The 12,500-nt window shown below is 34.7% G+C and overlaps 1 protein-coding gene across 19 annotated transcripts in view; it reads right to left on the bottom strand.

Moving 5' to 3' along the window:
* The window catches only part of LOC125043462 (kinesin-like protein unc-104), a 117,904-nt gene that overhangs the window by 22,457 nt on the left and 82,947 nt on the right, over positions 1-12,500 (bottom strand). For 9 of the 19 annotated variants that reach the window (XM_047639534.1, XM_047639541.1, XM_047639538.1 and 6 more), the window contains exons 7-20: positions 11,810-11,930; positions 11,450-11,584; positions 11,274-11,282; positions 10,911-11,074; positions 10,650-10,789; positions 10,046-10,108; positions 6,906-7,031; positions 6,344-6,477; positions 5,913-6,074; positions 5,580-5,730; positions 5,040-5,242; positions 4,018-4,132; positions 927-1,099; positions 511-698 (exon numbers count right to left, since the gene is read on the bottom strand). In XM_047639534.1, coding sequence (XP_047495490.1) covers positions 511-698; positions 927-1,099; positions 4,018-4,132; positions 5,040-5,242; positions 5,580-5,730; positions 5,913-6,074; positions 6,344-6,477; positions 6,906-7,031; positions 10,046-10,108; positions 10,650-10,789; positions 10,911-11,074; positions 11,274-11,282; positions 11,450-11,584; positions 11,810-11,930 — 1,884 coding nt within the window. The remainder of the gene's footprint in view (positions 1-510; positions 699-926; positions 1,100-4,017; positions 4,133-5,039; positions 5,243-5,579; positions 5,731-5,912; positions 6,075-6,343; positions 6,478-6,905; positions 7,032-10,045; positions 10,109-10,649; positions 10,790-10,910; positions 11,075-11,273; positions 11,283-11,449; positions 11,585-11,809; positions 11,931-12,500) is intronic. The other 10 variants (XM_047639537.1, XM_047639550.1, XM_047639551.1 and 7 more) reach the window with 5 other exon arrangements.

Raw genomic sequence — 12,500 nt, 5'->3', positions numbered from 1 at the left:
AACTTTGTCTACAATGCTTGGGGACTTTATTTTGCTTTTTTATCACTGTAGCATATCTCATGCTTAATGACAACTATGTCTTAATAATAAAACAACAAATATCTTAACAATCAAAAGATATAGGACTATCAGTTATATTACAAACTCCTTAATAGATCACAATATGCAAACAGATATATGAAAACAAGTAAAAAAGAAAGAAAAAAAGAAAGAAAAAAAAAGAAGAAGAAGAAGAAGAAGAAAAAAAACCTTACATTCATTTGCAGCAATGATAGAGGAAAGCCACCCAACACAGTTCACAAAAATGGACCAACTTAGATGTTAACAAATCCAGACAACAGCAACAGATCGTAAAAAAACACAAATCATAAGCTACAAACACTAATCAAAAGGAAGAAAGAAAAAGATCTGTGCAAACCAATAAATAAAAGGGGAGATCCTTAGACACAAGGAATAAATAAAAATGGAGGATGGACAAACTGTACAGTAAAAACCAACACCATATCGAACCTTAATTTTTCTAGTGTCCAGTAGTGTGTGGCTCCATTCTTTGTGTCTTGAACCTCAACTGCAACAATCGTGCGTGGAGTTGGGCGGTCTTCCTCGTCCTCCTCCTCTTCTTCCTCTAGCAGTGGAAGGAAGTCAGGAGGCAGTGGAGAGTACAGTGTGTCAGTTAACAAGGTGAACTGAAACTGGACCTGGAAGGAGAGAAGAGGGAACAAATGGTTATATGGTATATGATATTAAAACTATATTGTACAGTTTAGAATTCAAATCTGGCACTTGTATAGAATGATAAACTTGTTTTGATTTTACACTTACTCACAAAATCACATTGCATCACTTAATATCTGTATTAGGTGCCTTAAAACAATAATAAACACATTATCTAAAAAACTGCCCAGATGAAAGGTGAGAAAGTTTACCTTCTTCTTGAGCTCAACTGAGATGGCATTAGCTTCCTTGAGGAAAATAGCGTTGCCCCAAAGATCGTCTCGGAGGGAGGTGAACTGGTGGTACTTCCACTTGCGGAAGGCCCAAGAGGCCAAGGCATACTCCCGTTCCGTCCAGTTGCACTCTGCGTCAAACAAGGGGTTTACTGAAACATCAACAGAAAGCATTAGCTATGCTTGTCAGCTATCACAATGCTGGGACCACTGAGCAACCATCAAGAGCTGTTCTCAACCAAGAAGTAATTTTGAGGCAAAAACTGAAATAACAACAAAAGGAAACAGACGGAACTTTAAGGTTTTGTTTTTGCTAGAGCCAATAGAAGAATTTAGTTGTTTTTTCTTGTTTTTATCAAATGACCTTATCTGATAATAAAAAACAAATAAAATAAAAACAATGTAAAAATAAATGGCTCAAAATAATTTAATTTGATTTTGATTATTTCACATCCATAATTCTTGCTCACCATGAATACAATCTAATGGTTAGTGAGATTAAAATCTACTCCCGCATCCTGAACTAACTTTTGTGTTGTGAAAACTGCAAAGATACTACATGGTCCATCTCTGTGATTTAGAACTTAAGATCATGCTAGAGAATGTGAATTGTGAGCTTTTAACAAATAATGATAATAAAAATAATAGTAACAATATTAATAATAAAAAGAAATAATAATAATAAAAATAATAACAGTAAACTAAGTAAATGTTAAACCAAGTTGAGTTAAACATAAATCTTTAGTATTGCTCATAAAGACATCACTGCATATTAATTAATTAATTAAAAAAAAAAAAAAAGGAAGAAAGATTATAAGGAGAAATAGTATAAGTAGTATAAGTAACAGGAGATTAGTAGTAATAGTAATAGTTGTAGTAGTAGTAGCAGAAGAGGAAAAGAACATCAGGCTAAGAGAATACTTGATCTTTTTACATGAACATCCGGATGCAAGTAACGGGAAATGGGAGTCATCAGCCAAGACGCTAATATGTGGGGGTGGTCTGGGGGCTGGGGGGGCGGGGGGAAGTGGTGGCGGCACTTTGCCATAGCATCATCTTTTAAGGGGGATACAACATTGGTCATAACACTATGGTAAGCCACAAGTTTGTCTGCTTTCTATTTTAAACACGGCCAGAAATTTTCAAAGCATGTAGGTCTCATGCAGGATTCATTCGATATAATTTACTCAAAGAAAAAAATGGGGAAAAAAAAAAGAGAGAGAAAAAAAGGTCAAATTTCAAATAAAAAGAAACATTTTAAAGCAAGCTAACACTGCTTATTGTAATCATATAAGGCCAGATGCCAAACAGAACAGACCTTGAATAAAGTGCTTGCCCTGTAATAACAAATAAACATTTAAAGAACTGGAAAAAAAGAGAGAGAAAAAAAAAAGGAAGAAACTAGTTAAAGTGAACTTAAGAAATACAGAAAGGAGAAGAAGGAAAAAAAAATCAAACACCAAAATTAGAAGAACAAATAAAATAGACAAGATTTCCGCTTGCTCTTGATTAGGTTGCTATAAAGGGTCCTAATTCTGCTACCCATTTGATAGTCTTTACCATATTCTCAATCAATCAATCAATAATAACCTATATCTTTTATACTGAAAAAATGAGAAGAAGAAAAAAAAACAATACTAGTGACTGTGCTAAGCAAAGGTGTATTGCTATTGCTTAACATCTAGGAAATTCTCCTACATCATATATCATGTATTCTATTCCACTGTACTATATATAAGGATCTTATATCAACAGATTTCTTATCACTTATCTTGAAACAGGCTCCATTAATTACCTCTTTTAGCTACATCAGCACTTGCACGCAACCAATAAAGGACTTCAGTGTAACTCCAAAGATCAAGATACACTGAGGTCACAGATGCATAGATATATAATATTACAGTAGTTTACAGCAGCTTTGTTATCTTATTGCTCTAACCTCCTTATGCAAGCCTGGTACAGATAAAAAGAGGGCAAAGCTAGAGCCATGAAATATGAAACCAGTTCATGATTTTTTTTCTTTTTCTTTTTACAGAATATTTTCTTTTCTCTCTCTAAAATAGAGACATACTGAAAAGTTGTTATTGCTTTAAGTTTTTAGATATTTTGGTTAATTCTCTAAAAGCGAACAAACTATTTAAAACTAAACAAAATACAAAAAAAAAAAAAAAAAAAAAAAAAAAAAAAAAAAAAAAAAAAATCTAAAGCTTGAATAACAGCAAAATAACATACAAATGAATACTTAAACTTTCATGTCTATAATAAGCTGCGAGTATATACAAAAGATAGCAATGAAATAAAGTCAGTTTTATACTCACAAACTTAAAAAAGGAACCTCTAAAAGTACTCAAAATATAACAATGTCCTTGAGCAGTAAAAAAAAATAAACAAATAAATAAATAAAAGTATATATACATAAATACAGCATATGAGGCAATATATACAGATTAATCAGAAAAGGGTTTAAACATCAGCTGTACATCTGTTTGTGTCCAAGGAATAAAGCACAAGTTAGCAACTATGTATGAGTGTGATATAACAATACTGACACTCGTACCTCAACCAAAGAGTAAACGAGCCCATAAAATGGAAACTAGATCACAGCACTACTTCCAGACACAAGCAAATCATGTCTCCATGCATTGCAAAATCTACAAAAAAAAAAAAAAAATAAATAAAAAAAAAAAAAAAAAAAAAAAAAATAATAATAGAAAAAAAAAAAAAAAAATCTGACTCCTCTGTAAGGCAGGGCAAAAGGGTTGTTCTTTTTTTTTTTTGGTCACTGTTTGCAGTACCGGACAAATATGAATTACTATCGTGCCAGCTCTATCATAAAATTATAAAGATAAACACAGGAAATATAAAAAAAAGTCTGTCCATTGCATATTAGCCAATACAAACTGCAAATGAGCTCAAATGGGACGAGTTGCTCTCTCTTTTCAAAAGCATTTCTACACTCCAACCCCTAGGCCTATATAACTGTTACGGAGAGCTTCAAGGCTGAACAGACATGTTCCTCGAACAGTTGGAAAGAAAGAAGGGCTCTTGAAATGAACATGGAGGAACCCACCAAAGATGTCGTCTTCGTGGGTGAAGTCGTCTGGTGTGTAAGATGAATACATGGACATGGTCATGCTCTGCTCCTCCACTTGCTTCTGGAGGGCATCAATCCGGGCCTCGTAGTTCTGTTAGGGCAAAATGGGAATGGTGTTTCAGTTTAGACTGATGTATCTCCCTTACCCAGACTCTAGGTATATATTTTGATTCATATTCAAATCTATAAAAATAACCAGATATTCATATAGTATCAAAACATGAACAAAAAAACTTCTCAGTATTCCTCTTATTTTTTGTTGACAGAATTAAACTGATAAGTGAATGTCCACTAATTTATGACTCTAAAATGAATATAATATATAACATCTACAAAGAAAAGTTTTATATAACATATTAGCCAATAGCTCAAAACACACAGCATTTGTTTATGACTCTTCTCTTTGTAAACCATGGAATTAAACTAAGAATATCAGCACCTTCTTTGAATTTTTAACAGAACTGTCTTGTGAACTTTTCACTTCAAGAGGAATTATGGCTGCATCTCTCATGTGACTTGCCATAATTGTCAAGAAAACTTTCCAGAACATGAACTTACATCAACACATTCCTTTACACATGAAGAAAGTGAAATAAGACTAAAATATGCACACTCATAAAGAAAACTGTTAAATGGAAAGTAACAAACATATATGAAAATTATTAGACATAATGCAGCACACCCTCTTACACCATTGGAATTTAAGACATTCAGAAGAACATAGTACACCCATTCATGTTAGAATCAGTACTGAAACTAACCAGACATAAAAATGCCAAGATACATTCATTAACCCTACAATGATGGTACTAGAAATCTCTCGGTGTCACACATTCCAGTGACTTCTGGCAACTGTCTAGCCTTTTGGATGGGGTCTGCTACATATATTAGAACTTCCCACTTGACTTGCTATAGTGAGTCATGATGTCTATTGATTTTTCATGACAGCTATAGGCATGCCTGGCTGTAAGAGGTTAACAACCCTCCTTATTTCATACCTTTCTCTCCTTGTCAAATTCTTTTTGTGCCTCTTCCTTCTCACGCTGGAACTGTTCTTCAAGGGCCACCAGTCGTTTCTGCATCTCCTCCTTCAGATCAATGCCTTGCTTCTCCAAGAGCTCAATCTGGGCAAATTGCCAATCTGCAGGCTCACCTGAACCCGGTGTCTCTGCTGGGGATTTTGTTTCTCGACGTTCACGGGCTGAGGAGTAAAAAGATGGTTAAGGCTTTTTCCTTATATGAATGAGAGATTAGCAGATGCTTTGAAGTGTTTTGGAAAAATATTTGTTTCCCCCAAATCTCTTTAGTTATGGACATACAAGATATTTTCTAATTACTAATGACCTAACTTTAAGGTCAAATCATAAGCAATTCCTTTATATAGCTGTTAAGCCTCCTAAACACACACACAAAAAAAAAAATATTATATTATCTTGCAACTTGTCAATAAACTACAGTGAACATGACCCTTAGCCTATATAACGTTCTGAACTGATCATCCCTAAAATCCTCTAGAGCACCACATCCTTACTGCTTACCTTGCTCTGGGTGATTGAACCTAAACACGTGATTTTTGCCAAGAATGACACGAGAGCCTGTTTTCAAAACGGTGGGTTCCACTACCTCACGACCGTTGACATATGACATCGCTTTAGGGCAAGGGTGTATCAACACAACACCTTCATTGTTCTGTTGAAAAACAAAATAAAGTCTGTAATTACTAATTGTCAATTCCCTTAATATAGAGTAAATAAATATCAAGGCCAAAAGCTAATACAAGTAAAATAATAATATTCATTATTAGAGCTTTCAAAATCACTATGAAACAATACTAAAAAATCAACAAGCATTAACAATGAAATATGATTTACCTCAAACTGACAGTGTTCTGGCATTATGTGAGCACCATAGAGCTGTATATCCTGCGGAATGTTTGATTCAGCAGAACCAACTTTGGTGAAGCCATCCTTAATGTAGTACAGTAAGCACTCTGACATTGATGGATCTTCATTCAGATTCACCAAGTGAGGAGTCTGGGGATATAATGAAAAGTGAAAAGTGATGATATCAAATAGTACTGTAATTGGACTGCAATCTGTATAAACATACAAACGCTATTCATCTATACTTGTTATCACCATTAATATAAATATCCAATCATTATAGGGTTCTACCTAAATCAGCAATCTAAATGTGTAATCATCTTGAACATAAATAAGGAAATAAAAGAGAGAGAGAGAAAAAAAAAAGCCTCCCTTATCCATATTCTTGGCAGTAATTCATAAACTAAAACTTGACTTGCCTTCTTTGGAGAGAAGATGCCAACAGTATTTCCATCTTCCTTTAGTGCCACACCCATTTCAGCAAATACAGCCTCTCTTTGAAGACGTATGCTTTCTGTACGTTTCAGTTTCTCTTCCCATGTTTCATTCAGTTCTGAAATAATGATGTCATGTAAGTATGCTATATTAAAAGAAAAAAAAAAGGCTTATTAGGTAACCAAGCATTGCCAATACATTTTACAAATGATATCTATAAAATGAAACTTTATATAAATAACATTCTTTGAATAAATTTTGCACAAAATAGAAAATTATCAATGATATACTAAAACATTTCTTTGTTATATTGCTGGTATAAAAAATAAATGAGATATTTCATTACACTGACTGATAGCTTGCTATTTTATGAGCTAATTTTTCTTCTTTTATCTATTTTTTTCATTATGCAGGAACTGCACTAAAAAAAAAAACTACAAGACTATAGAGAAGACAAAGCATTTCTCATACCAGTTATCAATGAACAAGACCAAACACTATGATAAGAGTATAAAAAGTCACGGAGAGAGAAAAAGCAATGCCAACCTGCAATAAGCTTCTCATTGGCCTGCAACTGGTCCACAGCCATATCAGCAACAGTAGACCCGGGTGATGTGATCTGGGGAGTTTCCTTGCCATTGTTGCTATTCATGACCTTGGTAATCTCTTGGCCTGAAAATAAAATTAAGGTTAGTGCAGATCTTTATTCTAATACAGTCCCATGGCAAAGTGCATCTTGGGAAAAGCAATACTGCCTAATAAATAAAAAAGAAAGAAAAAAAGAAGTGGAAGAAAAATATCCATGACCTATTGGACTCTTAGCAAACCTATATAATAAAAGATTCCCTATGCCACCTGCAGATTATGAAGAGCAGTCATTTCTCTCAGCTTCTTGTTCCTGAGATCTATGGTATATTTCAACAGCTGTATCATTTTTTTTCTTCATTTCTTTGACCCTTGCACATATCATGGATTCTCCCTGAATTCTTTATCAGGTATCCTTCCTGAATTCTACCTACACTGGTATAGAGTGTCTAATATGACATAAGAAAACCTATCACTGTTTACAATAAACATCTCATAAAATTCTAAGAGTTTGTTATTGTCTAGACATCTAAATCTGTAGGTACTATATACACAACCTACTGCTGCTTCTAAACAAATGCAACATCAAAACTTGGAAAGACTTCAAGCTAAGAAAAAAGTATACAGTGTATGTCTTCTTCTTAAAAATTCTGTTGTCTTCACTTTTTCTAAAACGCAATATTTGATTTAATATAAAAACTTACTGCAAAATGCCTCTGGAACTAGAAGTAACTACATAATAGGCAAATCTTGCCTCTATCACACAAACATAAAAGGTGAATGTTAGACACATCTCAGACTACTCGACTATATAAAAATGAGCACTCATAATGTATTGCTGAATATTTTACCCTATCTTCTGATACCTAATATTTATGTTGAAAAACACTAAGTAAAAATCACTAACAGATTTTGTACTATTAGTATAAATATGAATTTCATTTTCCTAGGGCACATTTTGCAGTTAAGGAATTTTATAATAGTCTTAAGCTGAACATCAAAGACATTTTTCATTCTATAATTGTAAGACCTAATGCCAGGCTACATAAAAATATATGTCCTATATATGATCATTATATCAATTATAAAATTAGACAAATCTCTATGAGAACTTTAGTAAATGACAATAGACTTTGGAGGAAAAAACAAACAAAAACATTAGCATATTCTGTACCTTTGTAATCATACTGCATTAGTTACTATTATATATGCATACAAAATCATTACTCATTCATATTTTCTCCCACTGAATAATTAAGCAAAAGCATCTTACAAGCAGAAGACAAGACTGCAAACAGGTAAATAAACACCAAATTCAAGAACAGGAAATATTTGATAACTTCACATACTGATAAGAATGACAAGCCTGAGAATCTAGCATAATTCATGAACTTAAAAACTAAAAACCATATGTACCTGAACACATACAAAAATGATAGCCACAATTCACAATGCAATTTTAGATCACAAGAGCAAATCTGTGGATTAAGTTATTTGGGACCAACCACACCCATGGTACTGTTGTTCCTTTAAAAAAGAAATTATGCCAATAAAGAAAACAGCAGTGCCAGATGCTTCTGACAACAAGTTTACAAGCATTCATAATCCAATCATTACTGACCCTGAGTTAGCTAAACCAAATGGAAGCCCTTCATTTCTATCATTGATATTATTACAATTCAATATCTTAACAACTGAATGGGGGGGAGGGTTAATGATCAAGATTAGGGTAATATTTTTATTGCAGTCCTGGCAAATAATCCATTATAGCAACTTCTTTGCATCAGGTCTAAGAGAGCAACATTTGTATTGCATATTAGAACACGTGAAAAGTATCACCTTAAAGAACGCAGCAATGCATCATGATGTGAGCATGTTTCTTTTTAAACATGTACCAGGAACCCTTAAGTGTAAGCACTCTGGATGAAGCAGCCAAGTTGCTATGGATATCAGAGACCAGGATTCATATACTTTTATGACAAAAAAGCTGAAAACTCATGAAATTATCAAATTATATCTAAAATATGCATAGTAAGACAGGTTATATGAAAGTTTGGGGAAGCAAATAAGAATTTTAATTTTTAAAGGACTAATTATCACTGCTGACATCTGAGAAAAAAAATGCAAAACTTCAACTTGGCTACAGCAACCCTAATGCGTGCAAAAGGGACATGGCATGGCTACGGCACCAATTACAAAAGCACACCACTCAAAAAATTTGGCTCAGCATCACATTCACAAAGTTCCTCAGCATAACAAAAGATTTTTTTGTTTTTGTAATATCCTGAAATAATACAAAGTCAATAATAATAATAACAATAACAATATGTTACTGCATGATGCATGTGTAATTGTGTAGCATTAAACAGTCATCTGCCACTTGTCAGCAGACAGAACAGAGGCAAACAAGCCGTGCACTGTGCTGATTTACTCTCTGCTGAGCACCTGATTTCTATCTTCACAATCGTATATGAATCAGGGTATCATACTGTAAACTGCCAGCAGAAAAATGCTCACTGGTGCACCTTAAGCCACAATATCAGATTCCTGTGACAAGAGTACAAATCTACATAAAAGCTGGCATAGACCACAAAGTGCACCACCCAGTCAATTCTCTTTCTAATTCGTTTCTTAATTTCAGATTTTTTGGATCGGATATCTCACATTAAAATTAGGTCAATGTCATTTCTTTTAAGGATATAGTTTTGTATAACCTGAGAGATCATTACAATAATAATTTTTGTCTGCACAGTTTATTTTTTTCTTCTCTCTCAAACTGAATCAAATATTTTCGTTGCAAGTCCATGGTAGAGGATTGCATGTCATCTGACCCTGGCCGAATTATAGTGCACCTTGGGCAAAACAGTCACGAGCAAATGCAAGGACGCCCCAAAAAGGAAGTGGTATATATATATACATATATATATATCAAAGTAAAGAAAGGAAAATAAAACAAGAGGGAACTTAAAAACAAAAGAAAAATAAGAACCTAAAGAAACAAAAATGAAAGGAAAGGAAAACAGCAAACTGGCTTGAGCAAGGGGAGATCTCAGAGGCGTGGGCATGACTCGGGGTGTGTGGTGGGTGGGCAGGTTACTTACATGGCCCCAAGTCAGCGGGGCGGTTTTCATTGTTGTAGATGACCTTTTCACCCTCCGTGCCCGCTGTTGTGGCATTAGGGAGAGAATGGCACCCTCATTAGCCCAGCCCCTCCAGCAGCAATGTTGAAAGTACTCTCTGGTGCTTATCTAACTGACCCGCAAATGGTAGTAGGTATATATGGTAGCAATAATGGTGCCCATACAATACTTCAACAGCTGAACTGTGCACTGTCTCTATCTGGTCTGATACATTTTTCTTTTCACTATAGCAGGAATTGTTATAAACAGCCGAGCGGAGGGGATAAAATAAATGAAATATGACATGGTAAATTTTCTTAATGCACTCAGAGTGTGTTTTGCCATTGTACAGGGAGGGTTGATTATCCTACATTCTCTTTATGCTACAAGCTCTTTAGGGCTAGGAAGGAACTCTTTAACCAGCGGCAAATTATGGCAACTATAATGCTTGGTCTAGGGATTCAACCACACAAGTGGCCTGTTAAGATACACTTGATAACCCTTACAAACAGGAAAAAATTTTGGTTGTTGAAGAAGACAAGGACGAAAGTAATAAAAGAAGGACCAAAGAGAAGAAACGTCTCACCTTCCTGCACCTCGATGCCTTCTTGTTTCAGCAGCTCACGGAGACGCTGAATCTCCTCCTTCAACTCCCTAATTAGCTTGGCATTGGCATCTTCATTGACAACAGCATTGCAACGAATGGCCTTTGCACGATCTGCATACCTAAAAGGATATATCCAAAACTACAATAAACTGTATACTCACAAAAAAGAAAATAAAGTTAACACAAAAATAAACTGTTATAAGAATCTAATGAGATCCAAACACTCATCAAATTACATACCTTAGTGTTGAGAGGGTTTCATCATAATTGATGTCAGCTGGGGATATTGCAGCCACCATAGCTGTTTTGCTGTTGCCTCCTAGGTTCTCTCGCAGCAGCCATGTTAGCACAGAGTCACGGTAAGGAATAAATTCTGCTTTCCTCTTCTTGTTGGGTTTTGAAGTCTGTGGAAAAAGGCTCCTTTTAGTTCCTAAAACAGTACCAAGTCATTTTCAAGAACCATAAAAAGTAGCAGCACACTTTATTCACTCACACTATGAGCCACAGGGCTTTGCTACAATCAAAATAAAAGAAATCATGAGAAATATGTTAACATATAAGTTCAGAAAAGGTTTCTTAAATCCTCCTACTTAGGACACGTACCTTACCGACCTTTTCATGTCAAACAGTTATGAAAGAAAAATCAAAATCAGAAATCCATAATTGGAGCTCTCCGAAAACAAACAGAAAAAAAACAATAATTGGAAAACTACTTATTGTATCATTATATTCACTTTTTTGAGCCGGTTCACACCACAGCCCACACCAGTGATACTTACGACTTCTGCAAGTGCTGAGATAACTTTTCCGAGTGTTGTCAGGGATTTGTTGATGTTGGCTCCCTCTTTGAGGCGTGTCCCCTTGGCTCCAGTGGAATCTGCACGCTCGGAACCAGCCAGATCTACTAGGGAAATCTGAAAGTGCATTGCATAGTATGAACTTTGCGATGATTAAGGTTGCGGATATACATGTCACACCAAAGTAAAAAGGTATACCTTAAGATTGTGCACAGCAAACTTGGAAGTTAAAATAAGCTCTCGACTTACATTTTTACCTGCATACTACGCCTTCATGTTGGCAAACACTTAGCAGTAATGAGCAGTCCATCATGAAAGCAAGATGGAGGTTTTATACCATACCTTAGAAACACGTTCTGTTGTGAGTTTGGTTGTGCTGTCATTGCGTCGCTGTGTTAAGACCATGGTGAATACAGCATGGGAGCGAGAAGATGTCTCATTCATGTTTGTGGCAGCCACGGTCCTGAAAGAGTGTGGTGAAGTCAGTTCACAGATACTTCTAATTAGGTTCTTATTTGTTGTTTGCACAAACAAGGAAATTCTCTTTCCAAGCAACAAATAATTTAATATCCAACAAGCAGGTAAACACAAGAAAATTTTGCTCTCATTGGTATATGAGATGTTAAAGATATCATAATAAGTCTATAGTTCAGTGGAAACTTTTATCCAAAACTACTCATCAACCATATACCAAATCTAGTAATCATTCCCTGTACTTTGCTACCTTTGTTACCAATACTGAATAATTAACCAAATAAAATAATCTGACTTCATATACTGTGATCATAACATACTTTATACTAATTGTAATAATAAAGTCTGGATCCATGCAATTATCTGGAAACACAAAGCAGATACATTATACTTTAACAAACACTTGGATCATCATCAAATTAATTCCATATATCAAGGATTTACAAATTGGATAATATAACAAAAGATACTTTGCAGTCCACAAATGGAGTGCTATTATGCAAAACTTTCCCTACAGTTAATAGTAGAAACATTTTAATAGCGTAAAACAATGCTGTTG

Source organism: Penaeus chinensis, chromosome 34 (assembly GCF_019202785.1).
Source record: "Penaeus chinensis breed Huanghai No. 1 chromosome 34, ASM1920278v2, whole genome shotgun sequence".
NCBI lineage: Eukaryota > Metazoa > Arthropoda > Malacostraca > Decapoda > Penaeidae > Penaeus > Penaeus chinensis.
The sequence above is the reverse complement of the archived record's forward strand: the minus strand, read 5'-3'. Positions and strand labels throughout refer to the sequence as shown.